The following is a 15,626-nucleotide window of genomic DNA, read 5'->3' on the forward strand; positions in this document are numbered from 1 at the left end:
TGACTTTGAACTTCATCTTGAAGCACAAACGAATAATTTTCGGAAAAATCGCAAATCACAACAACCTCATTTTCTTGCAAATTAGCTTTTATATTGTTAAGAAATGTGGACTGTTGTGTTTTAATGTAATCATGAGTAAGTAGTTTTTCTATTTTTTCGCAAAAATACGATACAAATTCTTCCACCGGTTTTACAAGAGTTTCTATGTCGCATCGATCAGTAGAAATCCATGGTGCATAAGTGATTTCAATTAAATTGCGTTCCTGAAGCTCATCTAGAAACCAGTTTCTAAACTCGTCCATTGTTGGGCATTTTTTACATTCACGAAGGTAACAGTATTTTGATCTATTTGATATGTTACATAGTATTTTTTGCATATATTCTTTGCATTCAATGTTAAAGGAATATTTTTTGAGACTATGAAGCATAAGATTTACATTTTCATGGAATGTACACACACAAACGTTATGATTTCCTGAACTACTCAGCAATTTGCAATGCTTCGGACGCATTGATGCAAAAGAGCTAAATCCAATTTTGCAATTTGGATTAAGTTCCTTAAATCTGTTGAAAGTTTCCCGTAATGATGTTATTAATAACCTTTTTTGGATGTGTTGACGCTTCCCATATTTTGCTACAGAAACATAGTCTCTTTCTCCAGGTAACGGTCGACTGATATCGTCGTCATTATAAAATTCCGAAACATGATTTTTAACATCTTCACTTAAACTTGGTCCATATTTGCTATGTGGTGTCAACAATACACCTTTTTCATTTGCCAGTTTTTTGGCTTGAATTGCCATATATTTATTAACGCGAAATGCTTGTTCCATTTTTTGAACGGACCAAGACTTAGGCAAAACTGTTAAAATTCTAACTTTTTCTGATCTTGTTGTCTCTGTGTGGTCAAATTTCTCTTTGAGCTGATTGATAATCTCATTAAACTCTTTTGCCTTTTGTTTAAAGTTCGACTCTTCGTCTTCTTCATGTGAAAAGGAAAATAGATTTCTTTCAATACCTTTAGAAATTTCTTTGAATTTTTGTTCTGGGTAACTAGCCTGTCCAAGGTGCTCCCTTGGCCGAGTGGTTAGCGTCATAACTAACATGCCGGGTGTTCGGGTTCGATTCCCGTTCTGGTCGGTTGAATTTTTCGTCAAAGAAATTTCCTCCGACTTGCACTGTGATCACACGTATTCTAGAGCTTGCCACTCAGAATGCATTCAAGGCGTGTTATTTGGCATAGAAATCTCAACTAAGTACTAATAAAAATGACGCAAGTAATACTACGTTGAGACGGCGAAGTTCCTCTAGGAACGTTAGTGCCATTGAAGAAGAAGAAGAAGCCTGTCCAAGTCTTTTCGTCATTATTGGTGAAACGTTAATACCGGCGATTCCCTTGTTGAATAGCTCAATGTTGTACGCTCGGGAATACTCTGGTATATTGCTGTTTTGGGAATCTTGCGAAGATGCTGAAACGACTGAAACTAAAGGGTGTGTCACATCAAATTGCATCACGGAAAAAACGCTGTAGAAATTCGTCCAGTATACCGATCCTTTTGAAAATTTTAGACAGTTAAATAAAAACTATTAAACATCTTTTGGCATTTTCTTTTTATTCATACTTCGAGCCCAAGCCCGTATGCTCGTACCTTCCTCTTTACCCCGTCCATAAGGTTCTGTACAACGTCAGGTTGTAGTTTTTTTTGAACAGAAATCCATTTTCTCTTGAAGTCCGCCTCCGATTTGACAACTTTTGGGTTCTTCCGGAGGGCCTGCTTCATAATCGCCCAATATTTCTCTATTGTGCGAAGCTCCGGCGCGTTCATTTCCTTTGGCACGAAGGTGACCCCGTTGGCTTCGTACCACTCGAACACGTCCTTTGAATAGTGGCACGAACCGAGATCCGGCCAGAAGATTGTCGGGCCCGTGCTGCTTCAATAGTGGTAGTAAGCGCTTCTGTAGGCACTCCTTAAGGTAAACCTGCCCGTTTACCGTGCCGGTCATCACGAAGGGGACGCTCCGCTTTTCGCAAGAGCAGATCGCTTGCCACACCATGTACTTTTTGGCAAACTTGGATAGTTTCTGCTTGCGAATCTCCTCCGGAACGCTGAATTTGTCCTCTGCGGAGAAGAACAACAGGCCCGGCAGCTGACGAAAGACCGCTTTGACGTAGGTTTCGTCGTCCATTACCAGGCAATGCGGCTTCGTCAGCATTTCGGTGTACAGCTTCCGGGCTCGCGTCTTCCCCACCATGTTTTGCCTTTCGTCGCGGTTAGGAGCCTTCTGAACCTTGTATGTACGCAGGCCCTCCCGCTGCTTGGTCCGCTGGACGAATGAACTTGACAAATTCAGCTTATTGGCGACATCCCGGACCGAACTTCTCGGATCACGTCTAAACTTTTTCACTGACGGAGCATCTATTATTGCCGTTCTTCACCTTCCGGTCGATGGTTAGGTTCTCGAAGTATCGTTTTAGTACTCTGCTGACCGTGGATTGGACGATTCCCAGCATCTTACCGATGTCCCGATGTGACAACTCCGGATTCTCGAAATGAGTGCGCAGGATTAATTCACGACGCTCTTTTTCGTTCGACGACATTTTTCCAAATTTACGAAAAATTGACAGTGAAGCATGGCCAACGTGATTTATACACTCTTATCTTATTATAAGCGAAAGCTGAAGATATAATTCCTAAAAATTAAATTTCTACAGCGTTTTTTCCGTGATGCAATTTGATGTGACACACCCTTTATTGATGGTACTTCTTCTAAAGTATTTCCTAGTGCTGTACTAATCTGCTCCTCAGTATTACACTGCTTTGGTTTGAAAGAGTATACAGATAAACGGCATGATCCGCAAATTTTTAAAGATGTATCTAAAAGGATATTGCATCCCATTGACTTAAGTTTCTCAATTATTGACACGGTTAAGAAACGTTTTTCAGATGAACATTTCTTACCGTTTTTCGGAAACGGTCTACAATACGAAAAAAAAATTGTAGTCCATTGTGGTATACTGTTATTCACTCGATAAGGAAGATTGTTCGACTGATGAACGATGTTTGAATATGAGTAACTTTATATACATTATAGAGGTACCTTAAAGGTACCTGACTTCAAGTATAATCTAGGCATAACGTAAACAAGTTAATTATATTTGTACCCATAACGTCCGGTTGAATCAACAAGGTGTATTTGTTGTTGGGATTTCAATTCTACTATTCGTGTTTTGATTGTGTAACACGAATAATATGTTAAAAGTTTGTATTAAGATAAAAAAAGATTTTTTAATATCGCTACGTTTTGTGTTAACCCACATGTCTTCAAATGTTTTTCATGAAGCATGACGGTATAACACGACAAACATATTAAAAGGGAATATTTACTATAAAAAAGACAATAAATGAAAAATATTTTTTTAAATATCTCGAGAATGGCTACATTTAGAAGGAGATTTATAATGAGCTTTTTTGTTTTAAATCACATCAGAAATCATAATTTGTGGCTAAAAATGATTGTTAACATACAAAAATTCAAAGTTTCGGAAATTCATAAAAATTCGATGTTCCACAAAGTTCGCCAAAAATAGTTTTACCATCTTGGACCCATTGACTTCAATTTCATATGAAAAAATAAAAAAACTATATGTATTTTGAATATTGCAAATTAAAGTTTTTTTTGTAAATAAAAAAAACAGTACTAATTTTTTCCTCAGTGTATATTTTTTTCATGTTTAGACGCTATAACTCTTTCTAAGACACTATTTCGGTACGACTCATAGTTTTTTAGATATAAATTATCAAAGATTTCTCCTACTAAAATCGATACGCCCTTTTCAAAAGTTACGCTTGAGTCCAAAAATTTCCAATTGCTGCGGAAAACTCATATTTCCACCAACCCAAACGGAATACAAACTTTCATTCGAATAAAAAATACATGTTTTTAAAATCTGCATTTTTTGGACGATTTCATTTGGAATTGCGCAATACGTTTGCTCAACATGCGAACAAACACATTTTGTTCGAAAACATTTGAGCCAATTTGAAAAAACGTTTTCGAATAATCACAATTTGCATAACTTACGTAGTTCCATACAACTTTCGTACAACGTTCGAAAAAAAACATAAAATGAAATTACCAGTATCGTGTGCTATAAGCTACATCTACATTTTAATTTTGTTTTCTTCTTAAATGGAACTAACGTTCCTAGAGGAATTTCGCCCTTTCAACTTGCGTCATTTTCATTAGTACTAAGTTGAGATTTCTATGCCAAATAACACACCTTGAATGCATTCTGAGTAGCAAGCTCTAGTTACCACAGTGCAAAACGATGGAAATTTCTCTAACGAAAAATTTCCCCGACCTGAATGGGAATCGAACCCGAACTCCCGGCATGTTAGGTTTGATGCTAACCACTCGGCCACGGGAGCACAAATCAAATTCAGTCTGTAGAGTCTAAATATGCTTTCCATGATAGTGTTCTATAGCCGTTTTCTAATTGATGAATATAAGAAATCAAATTGGAGGTCTTAAGCAGTGATTGCATTTGATTATTCCAAAAGTTCGTTCGAGAACGTGGTTAAAGGGTTTGGACGTAAGTCGAACGCAATATTAGATCAACGTCAGTCGATATGAAAAATGTTACGATACAATTGATCACGCTATTTGACAATGTACTGATCATGATGCTGTCAGGAAAAACTTTTTGAAAACTATTTAGGCCAAGGCCCGATCGAAGACCGCTTAACAAACAATCTATAATAAAATCTAAAATATCGTCCTTACAAGCAATAATACCTATATTATAATCGCAGGTGAACCATGCTTTTTAGGCGGCTCTGCTGGCCGCGAGTTTCACGCTTCAATTCTAGTCCATCTAGAGTACTGACTGTAATTTAACTTTCAACACCAAAACTTTCACAACCAGAATGGGTTGCTGCTTCAAGGCGCCATTCAGTGCGTTCTTTGTGCAATTTCGCTAGGTTCGGGTCAATCAACAATCAACGGATAGCAACAACGAATAATACAGACCAGTCATGCCCTAGCTCAATACAATGCCGGTTTGTAGTTTGTACCATGCACTAAATAGAACATGCCGAAGCCTTTCAGATTTGGCATTTCCATAGTGCCTGTGCGCGTGCTTCGTTCAGAGTTCATAGTGAATGCATTCGGGCAACGATTGAGTGGTCCAAAAGAATTCGTCAATCCCCAAAAAGTTACAAGTTACCCAGAAGCGCCTTTTCCCCGATTCATAAGTCTTACAGAACCCTATAAGGCGCACAGGAAATCTCCACAAAGGGTGTTCATATACCACGCGACTGCACTGTAAACGAGGACAACTCGCAAAGAACCGCTCGAATAATGAACGGGAGCTTACAGCATTGGGGACGAAATTGTGTATACTCAATGAAAGTAATCATTGAGTGAAAAGCGGAGCTGTCTAGTACAGCAGTCGGTTTAGCATATTTTCCTCTTTCTCGCTTTTTTTTTGCGGAGCATATTTACCCCATCTGTTTATTATATGTAACTAGGAGCAAACAAACGATTTTTTTTATTGATTTAATAACCTACTTTACCTGCGGCTATCTATTGAGTATATTGTTTATTCCACGAATGATGTTCTTCTCAAATCGACTCAAATTGATATTCAGTAGCTGTCACTCGACCGAAATCAGTCCTTCCGAAAGTAGTTAATTATGAATGCACCTTGATTCCTCTCTTTCTCCGCCTACACCGCTTGCTTCCACAAGGCTGAACTCTTACAGTTTCACATTTTCTCACGAAGTGATTGAGAACAGCTTTTTTTCAATTAAATACCTCACATTCACTGTCGCTAAATTCGTAACACGCACTCTAAATCTACAAGTTCCCTAATTTTTCCCTACTTTCCTCACGGAAGGCAGCGATAGTTTTGCACGTTCGTTTCGCTATCGATTATGACGATATTTCACTTCCAATTGATGTCCTTGTCAGCCTGAAAAACTTTCCGATATCAGCCAGACTTTTTGCTTCTCTGGATTGCGCTGACAGTGCCAAAACTGGTACGTTCTGACGAAAGAGGGGAACCTCTTACTTTCGCTTTCGCTGCACGGATTGTGTCACGACCTTTTCCGTGTCCATTTCACCGAGCACCTTTCAGATCGCGACGGATTGATTTAGAGTGGTCACTGCGACACCGAACATCGAACGCATTGGCAGGGGAGATGCCATAACTAGCAACAGCACCGACAAAACCAACACTCTTCGACTCTTGCACGGATTCGAAATCGAGTTGTGAAGCTGCTGCTGCTCTCGTACATAACGAATACAGAGCAAAGGTTTTTCTTTCGCACGAAAAATAACTGTTGTTTGTTTGTGTGTGGACATTCGACACTCGTAGTAAACATAAAAAAACGTAAACATTGCGGCTGTACAAGTGTGTGCGAGGTTCACCTGCTGTCAAAGGCGTGCATTCGAGTGACAGTCCAACTATTGGTCTAAAGGCCCATTTATACGTTGCTAGTAGCTGACTTCACAACGAGCAGCTACTGACCCGGTGAACTCGCTTGACAAATGGTTGACTCGCCTTGTCCGTTCACACAATGTGAGCTGCTGACAAGAAACTAGATACTAAGTACGGGTTTACCAGAGATGCCAGACGATTTTTCAAATGTCCATCAAATAGTCAGAAACAGCAATCAGGTCCGAATTTGACAGATGATTGATCCGAAATCAACTTATTTATTGGCTGTTTTCGGCTTAGGTTTTCAGTTGAATTTATCATTACACAATTTTAAATTTTATCGCGAGACACACGCTGGCCGTGTTTACAAATACTTTGTGCTGAATTTCTTTGAACTGAGGGTACTATCCGAAAAAAGCAGAAAGAAAAAAGGATTCGGGCCAGGAATTGGATGCAAAGAAAAGGAGTAACAAATACAATACTGGAGTAACTCCACGATGATGATCCCCGAGAGTACAGAGCAGTGTTGGAAATAACACCTGAAAAAGTGAAAAAACTGTTGGATTTAATTGCTCCACAAATACAACGCCAATATACACTCATGAGTGAAACTAGAAATGATGTGCCTTTCTTCTGGAATATGGAATATATATCAGATTATTGTCGCTATTTTTTAGAACCTCGAAAGCATCCATAGCTTAATTAATTCCGAAAGTATGTGGTGCTACAAATGGCAGTCTAAAAGATTTTTCAAAATTTGATTTACTTCGCGTTGACAGCAGCTTCGTGTACCAATTTGTGAAATGAAAATGATAGTAGATTCGCCGGAGGAATAAATACGTCTCAAAAACTAAAATAATGAATGAAAATATACTTTTTTTCAAATCGAATATGTATTCTGTTTCTTAGAACAATACTTTTTTTTGCAAGTTGTGAGTGAATTTTGAATGAAAATTGTGCCCGATGATGATTTTATATTTAGATTCCCAATAAAACTGTCTCAATAAGAAAACGTGCCCCGCCAGTGTGCCAAACAAAATAACAACGATTCCGTTTAGAAACTATTAGGGTTTTATTTGTTTTTCCAATATTTTTCAAGTCTATAAATATCTTCGCATATTTTCAAATATCTTAAAAATAGAGACATTTGTTTACATTTGGCATCCCTGATTCGAACGCTAAATTCTGTTTTTTGACGTTTTGAGGGATGCGAGTGCGAGTAAATTCAAAAAACTTTGAAGTAGCTCGCACGCCGAATCACACATGACACTAACTGGCATGATGTGTTCACACGGTGTGAGTAGCTGCACTGCAGTAACTGACTAGATCGACTCGTATGCTTACTCGCACCGTCTGAACCCGGCTTTACGAGCGTTTTACGCTTCCCAATTTGCGTCTAGCCTTACTCGAGTTCGAATTGACAGCGGACAATCGTGAGACTGTTTGGCTAGAGTTTTCCAAGGAAGAGGACAACAAAAGAATCTTTCATCAACCTGTGAACGGTGTTCGCTCATAAAACTACTGCTTGAATAACTCAAATTAAGATTATTAGTAGCTTTGTTAAAGTCTATTTGAAGACTTGTGTCGAGGTGAAGACTGTTGCTGTCGCTGCCTGCACCGCCATCCATCATTGCTGAGTTCAGCACCGGATACTACTTGGTAGTAGTATTACGGCCGCTGCCAGTGTTATAATCATTGGGCTATATACAATATTATGGCTACACGACAAAAAAAAGACCGGTCTGTTGCTGAGCCGGTCCCTGACCATACAATGGACCCTAACATAAAACATCGATATATTATTGTTGTTTTTGGATTTGTTGTTAATCTCATTTGCAGCGAAGTGAGAAGCAACTGTTTAGTGCTACGCAATGTTTAGGAAATCAACATTAACATTATTGGCTAAATAAGGTTGGCCGAATCAATTTTGAACCATGGAAGCTGAAGTTCCATTTTTGGAAGTGAATGTGTGTTATGTTTATTCAATGAGAGCGATACGCAATGTATTGGTCAGGTTTTGGTTTATTACCTCTGGTTCCAGGTACAAAAATAAATAAACGCTTTACAATATTATATTAGCTTAACTTCATTCACCGATCCAGCGATCACGTTCCTTAGATCGTTTTTATTCATGATGATAGTTTTTCGCAATTTTATGTTCGTCCGATCAGATTGGTTAAAAAGTTCGGCCGATTGTTAATGATGTTGATTTCAACCATTTTTTGCTGCTACTAATGACCACCATTGTGGTTGATGTTATTTGAAGACCGGTGATTGTCTGGCGTTGGCATTGCTGAGATTCAGCGAATGTGGGAGCTGTGCTGGTGGTGCTCCCGTGGCCGAGTGGTTAGCGTCCCACACTATCATGCCGGGGGTTCGGGTTCGATTCCCGTTCTGGCCGGGGGATTTTTCGTCAAAGAAAATTTTTCCGGCTTGCACTGTGGTCACGCGTATTCTAGAGCTTGCCACTCCAGAGTACATTTAAGGCGTGTTATCCGGCATAGAAATCTCAAACAAGTATTACTAATAAAAATGACGCAAGTAATGCTACGTTGAGAAGGCAAAAGTTCCACTGGAACGTTAGAGCCATCCAAGAAGAAGAAGAAGCTGTGCTGGTGGGTATATGGAAAAGCCTATGCCGATGGGCTTGTACCGTACTGCTCTAACTCCCATTCGCTTTGGTCACTTTAGTCGTTGCTGTCCTGGGTAGTTGTTTGTCCGTCATATTCTTGTGAATATCCATTACAATTGAATGAACGCTGTTCAATCGTGGATATCCACGCATGTCATATCCCGGCGACTGATGCTTCAACTGTAGATTAAACTGATCGTGCAGGTTATGGGACAATACAGCTGATTCGGTTGAAACCAGCTCATTGTAGGTAACTGTTGGTGCGGAGGAAGTATTCTATAGCATAAAAATTAGACCTGGCTGATCGGTGTTATTTGATTGGTTTGGAATGCATATCGCTGCATCTAAAATGAACGAAAAGAATGTGCGTTTATTGCATAAATGATATTTCCGAATGTAGAAATTGAGTATTAGTTTCAAATGGCTTACCGTTGTTATCTACTCTGTTTTACACAAAAACGATCCCGATATCAATGTTTATAAGTCATTTTTTACCCCTTCTCGCATCTTCCATGCCTTATCCTCATACTGAGGAATCCGAACTACCTGCTAATTCCAGCTCCCTGGTAAGGATCTCCAAGATCATTTCGCAAAATACGTCACAATGAGGTTTGGGAGATGCCTAATTCTTGAAAACATCGTGCAATTGACTGATTTGGGTTTATTAAAGATTTTTTCCGTTCTAAGTAATCGAGAAAACAATATGTAGCACGGTTGTTAATAGCATAAAGAAGATTATTGAAAAAAATACTTTGAATCACATACCAAAAATGTTTCTAGAATAACAAGGATATCTGAGTATAAGTCCGTGAAAAAAAAAAGTCTAGGACATTTTTTTTCTAACTAACTAAATATTATTCAGAAATATACACTAATACTCTTAGAAAACCATCGCGGCTCATCATTTCCATCGAACCACCGCAGCAACTTTGGAACCGCACCATAGCCGCCCGCTGTATGTGGCTATCTCATTGAAATTTAATTATCGAGCCTTCGTGGCGGCTGTCGGAATCCACGAGGGAGAGCTGCCTAGTGTTTCCTCGCGCTATGAATGATATTTTTATGTTTCATCTGTGGTGAAAAAAGTATTTAATTACAAACTTATACTTAACTTTTCTGGTGTACAGTCATGTTAAACGTATTTTAGTACAACTTAACAATGACATATCTCTTTTTTTCGATCCGCAGTGTATCTTTACCATCAAAACAATTTTTGACAATTGCTCGCTGGTTACAAATTGATATTTCGATTTTCATTAGATTTGCTGCAAGTCTAATTCTTTCAGTTTTCCTTCGTGAAAATGAGTCTATTGCTTCGATTCGTAGCCCGTGCTACTGTTGCACCATGGTTGGTTTGATATTTATTGAATTATCCTTCAGAGGGCATAGAATTCAATGCTACTGTTTTGGAGTCTTCAACGAAAACTAATCTGTTGTGTAATCATCTGTGTTTATATTCCGTTCATCCCACAGGACGAAGACAGCCTTTTCCACCACGTCTATCGTTCTGAAAGATCCCCGTCAGCAGAAGGAAGCTCCCTTCGTGGATGCGAATCTGGTGATCGCAGACGAGGAAGAACGCCGCGAACGTGAGAAACAGGCCAGTACCATCGTTGTCCCCGTGAAGGTTAGTACTCGCCGTTAATCATTTCCGACGGGCAGGTTTCGACAAATTTGATTGTAGGTGGATCTAAGCCCCATCTCAGGTATCCCGGAGGAACATGTCAAAGAACGCAGGGTGCGTATTTTCATGCCTGCAAAGAATGCCATGCAGAGTGGAACGGATAATACACATCACTGGAGTATCGAGTTTGACAACCGCGAACGCTGGGAGAACCCACTGATGGGATGGTCTTCATCGTAAGTTATCGCTGTACGCACGTTGGCATGTCCAGCACCAAATCTACATCCCACAATCATTTCAGCGGTGATCCTCTGTCCAACATGAGAGTAGAGTTTGGCTCCGCCGACGAAGCTATTTCACACTGCGAGAGAAACGGCTGGAGATGGTTTGTTGACAAACCGGAAGTGATCGAGAAGAGCCGGGTAAAGAATTATGGTGTCAACTTTTCTTGGAATAAGCGTACACGCGTGTCCACTAAGTGAAGCGTCAAATCATACCGCGTTTTAGATTGTTTGTAAATACCAGAGAACAGAAGTTAATACATCCTCTGCTGATGGTGAAAACTGAGTCAAAGCCAATTTGAAGTTGTTTTTTTTCTCTATCTCAAAAGAAACGCCGGAGTATTTCGATCAACAAATTTTATTATACATGCTATTTAACTTCTTCCCTTGGTAAACGGTGGTCTATAGTCGAACAAATATACTGTTCTCTATTTCGCACAGTCTAAAGTTTATTTTGTAAAAATGGAGGAAGATTAGTTCATTGTTGAACCGGATAAATCTCTTGCAAAAAAAAAACCGTTTCGCCGCTAATGATTATCAGTAAAAGTTTGATCCATCTGAAGTTGTTCCAGCTGTAGTTGCTTGCGGATAGCACCTAACTGGGTTAATACTCGAGGCGATCCGGGTGATACCTTCAATCGCTCTACGGCGGGAATCTGAAAAAAAGTTGTTCTGTTATTTACATGGAACAATTGGCATGCGTATTTGATGAAGCTTAAAATGTATAATATATAGCTGAATGCACTACAGAGAGAGACTTGTGTTTTCTATTCTTGTATCGAAGTAAGTTCTTACAAAACAAATACTGATTTGCCAATTGCACTCACCTTGAGAGTTTCACTTATAGAAAATTTAGCTGCGAAAAGAAAAGCATAATTGAGGGGACTGACAAATGTGCTTTCAACTTGGCGTTAACGCTAAATATAAAAAAAAGATGCAAAAAATAATTTTTTTTTTCGTCAAAGTAACAAATTATCCTTGTGCAGTATTTATTGGAGTTTTCAAAACTGCACTTCGATTTGCGGTGCGATGGTTGGTTATTAAATAATTCATTATCAAAGACAAAGGGGTAATTTTTCATTCAAATTGAAATATCTCTGCATTGGAAGGTCCTACAGGAACTTATTAGGAACCAAATGAAAGCTGGTTGATAAGGTTACTTGAATTTGCTGTGGAGTTGATTAGCGAAAAATTGTGTTGATCCATAAAATCTTTGAAAAAAACAGAGAAAAATCGATTTTTCATTTCTTCCCGACATTGTCGCCCACTACACCTCGTACACCAAGATAAAAATATGTACGTAAAACATTCTAATATCTGAGAGTTGTAGGGTTGTAGCTTCAAAATGATGTAACGGGTTACTGACGTAGAACTACGTCTTTCAGGAAGGGTGCCAAATCAGAAAACAGGTCATGTTTTTATGAAATAAATTTAACGTTAATAACAATTTCACTGTGAACGAATTCTCATAATTTGTATACCAATCGAACCGGAAATTCTCTAAGATTTGTTTGATATGCTATACATTACAATTCGCTAATCTCTAAACGGTTTAAATTCATGAAAACTGAAAGAACTTCCTTTTTTCCCATTCGTTTGTTCTGCCGATTTGTGTGCTAACCCTACCCGTATTTCGAATGCTTATAACTAGTGTTCCCCGACTTTTGAAATTAATCGTTCATCAACTAATCGAATACTTTTCAGCTAGGTAGTGCGGACTGAATCAAAACGGCTGTCAAAAAAGATTCAATTGAAATGTCAAAAGAGATCCAACGATTAGGAGTGTTATTTTTCTTATGATAATCAACACTATAAAAAAGGTATTGTTATCAAAGGCAAAAATAATTAAAATTGAACGAACTTCATTTTCCGTCAATTGTTTAATTGGCCAACAGTTTTGCTAGTGAAGCTGGCCGAATGAAATCCGCGTAATTATGATCCGCTAGTACTGGTTATGAATATAACGAATATAACGGTCATGAAAGCAATCTGCGCTTCGAGGTTTCTTTCCCGGTTGAAATGTAACGATGTATCTCTATCAAAATTGTACAGTCGCAAGCGCACTGAAGAGAGAACAGTTGCATGCGATGCAATCCCTCGACGCGAGACCCTAATGTGCAATCCACAGCTCTCCTGCAGAAAGAATCGAACATGCTCCGCCAACGGATTGGATGATAGTTTTTGCTGTACAAGGACAGCAAACCAGTTCGATTACAGACAGCAGAGTGTACGCAACAGCAGCAAATTTGAAGCAGAATTTAAGAAGAAATTTAAGTGCTTGTATAATTTATAACTCTGTATAATTTCATGTATATTTCTATAGTATTAAGTAAAATACAATGTACATAGTTATAGTTTAAACGTGTGTTATGTTTTGTCTCCGATGAAACGAGTCCCTCAATCTGCCACAGTGATGTGAAGTTCCATGCGAATAGAAAATCCCCGCTGCATCACTGCAATGAAGGCAGTCTGCATCGCGCCCACGGGGGGAATTCGGTTTCTCACGTTTGGCAATCCGTATAAAGGCTTCTTTGGTATCGCGCAGCGGGTTAAGTAGTAATTTTTACAGTCCACCGCATTAAGACGCTATAAAAATAATCCTGAAAATGTGTATGAAAGGTTTGCTACACTTTTGGTTTTCAATAATTCAAACATCGTACTTACTCCACAGATACGCGAATCCTTATTCGTAACTAGACAGAGACGAATGAACTCTCAGAGTTTAAAGTCTCTCTAATTCAATACCTTCCTTCCTTCGTAACTAGTTTGTCGTCTCCGCAAAAATCGACCCAGTGCGTCTGTAAATACGTTTCCGAAGGAATACGATAAAAGCTAACGCGAACATTTTCTCTCGTATTCAGGCAGCCTTTCACTGAGCAACGCATTTTTAATGTCCACTTTCCCTGATATAATATTTCTTCGAATGGAATAAAAACAAACGAAGTCATAGTCACGTAAATGTTTACTCAAACGATTTGAAAACATTCGATGAAAAGTGGAACGAAGAGTTGCCAGATGATTTTAAAAAAAAGTCTGTAAAAATATGTGAAAGTCTGTTAAAAATGTGGAAATGTCTGTAAAAGTGTGCGGATCAGTAGAAATCTCTTTTAACGTTAATTTTTCCAGATTCATTGATACTTTGTACATCGCGATGCACGTGAGATTGTCTTTTGTATATTATTGTATATTTTGTATATGCACATCTTTTATATATACAGCCATTTATGCCAAACCGATATAGTGGTTCTCAGATTTCGATGAAAAGTGGTAGTTTTGTTCTTTATCGCAAAACATTAGACCCTTTTTTAATTTTTTCGTTAGGGTGACCATTTCCATTTTAGGGTGGTCCGAAAAATCATTTTTCCCCAGTTTATCCCAAAGCTGACTTTTTTCAAAAATTCATAAATTTTGAATCACTGAACCGATTTAGATTATCGACATATCTAATCGAAGCCAATGAGCTAGCTTTTCATTAAAATATGATATATTGAAATTGCAAAAAAAAGGATTTTGTTTTCGTAATTATCGATTGTAGCTTTTATAATTATTATTCTTATGGTTTTGGACTAGAGGGCGCTATATATCTTTAATACTTTTCTTGAAAGCTGCGGAAGTTATACATAACATATCTCGATTTCTGAGATGCTATTTTTTTGTTTTTGAGATATGATTTTTTAAAGTTAACCGGTGGTCCGAAAAATGATTTTTCCCCTTGAGAACCACTATATTGGCCTGAAATGGCTGTATATACAGTAGTTTAAATTCAATGCGACATTTAGCAAATTGGACAGACCTGTAATGCGACACGTTTAATTGGACATTTTTACCTCTAATTGGACATTTTTGTAAACATCAAGTTCGGGGCCTAAATTATGGTCCCACATTGAATGTCCCAACCAGGCGTCGACACTGTATCACTCTCATCGCCAATATCTAATTACAAGTCAATATCACCTCCAATGCGACACTGAGTGGTGCCTCGGCATGTCGCATTAAATGTGAATAACTGTATATACATATACTAGCTGACCCGTCGTTTTCTGTGGGCAGAATACCACAAATACAATAAAATGAAGACAGCTCAAAAGGGACCTTTCCTTCATCGGATTTTCGGATAAGCAACACATTTAGCCTTCCATTTTTATTTATATAGATAGATAAAAGATATACGAATGCGTTGTTTTGCCTGAAAATCTATTTCCACTTTCGAACAAAGATCAACTTTCTAGCGCAAATATTGAATGGACTAAGAACGCTTATCATGATGAATTTTCGGTCATATGGAAATTCATTTTTCCGAATTTTCCGACATTCCTTCTGAGTTTTCCGGAATCTTTCCGATTTTGCTCTCCACTATATTGATCTACGGGAAGAGACGAATACAACAAAATAAAGAAGGGATGTTGAAGGACTGGGATGCTCAAGGACTGGGATAAAATGGTCTCCGTTTTCGCTCGGATGTAGTCTATCTTAATATTACTCAAAGATGTTCAATTAACCCTTTCCTTACGGCAGTGTGCTCCGCCGAAGTGCTACCCCTGTACGGAGTACTGCGCCGAAAAGTATGCACATCATCCTGGTGTGATCGAAGAGCAGTATGAATTTCATGTCGTCTAAAGACGACGCTCGTACACACAGCTCGTTGCG

At 38.6% G+C, this 15,626-nt stretch overlaps 3 protein-coding genes across 13 annotated transcripts in view; 1 reads left to right on the top strand and 2 right to left on the bottom strand.

The window, feature by feature from the left end:
• Nucleotides 1–6,356, bottom strand: part of LOC129770855 (probable beta-hexosaminidase fdl) — a 94,877-nt gene extending 88,521 nt beyond the window's left edge. For 2 of the 5 annotated variants that reach the window (XM_055773987.1, XM_055773984.1), the window contains exon 1: nt 5,577–6,356. The gene's annotated coding sequence lies outside the window, so the exon portion shown is untranslated. The remainder of the gene's footprint in view (nt 1–5,576) is intronic. The other 3 variants (XM_055773981.1, XM_055773982.1, XM_055773990.1) reach the window with 2 other exon arrangements.
• A 3,915-nt stretch (nt 6,357–10,271) lies between these two features.
• Nucleotides 10,272–11,276, top strand: LOC129769300 (NADH dehydrogenase [ubiquinone] iron-sulfur protein 4, mitochondrial). The gene is made up of 4 exons (XM_055771453.1): nt 10,272–10,422; nt 10,548–10,701; nt 10,759–10,934; nt 11,000–11,276. The coding sequence occupies exons 1-4, from the start codon at nt 10,376–10,378 to the stop codon at nt 11,178–11,180; spliced, it is 558 nt and encodes a 185-aa protein (XP_055627428.1). The 5' UTR covers nt 10,272–10,375; the 3' UTR covers nt 11,181–11,276.
• A 45-nt stretch (nt 11,277–11,321) lies between these two features.
• The window catches only part of LOC129769298 (uncharacterized), a 44,927-nt gene continuing 40,622 nt past the window's right edge, over nt 11,322–15,626 (bottom strand). For 6 of the 7 annotated variants that reach the window (XM_055771446.1, XM_055771450.1, XM_055771447.1 and 3 more), the window contains one exon: nt 11,322–11,635. In XM_055771446.1, coding sequence (XP_055627421.1) covers nt 11,507–11,635 — 129 coding nt within the window. In that variant the 3' untranslated portion in view covers nt 11,322–11,506. Of the gene's footprint in view, nt 11,636–11,806; nt 11,836–15,626 lie in introns of all 7 variants that reach the window. The other variant, XM_055771448.1, reaches the window with a different exon arrangement.

Source organism: Toxorhynchites rutilus, chromosome 2, assembly GCF_029784135.1.
Source record: "Toxorhynchites rutilus septentrionalis strain SRP chromosome 2, ASM2978413v1, whole genome shotgun sequence".
Classification (NCBI taxonomy): Eukaryota; Metazoa; Arthropoda; class Insecta; order Diptera; family Culicidae; genus Toxorhynchites; species Toxorhynchites rutilus.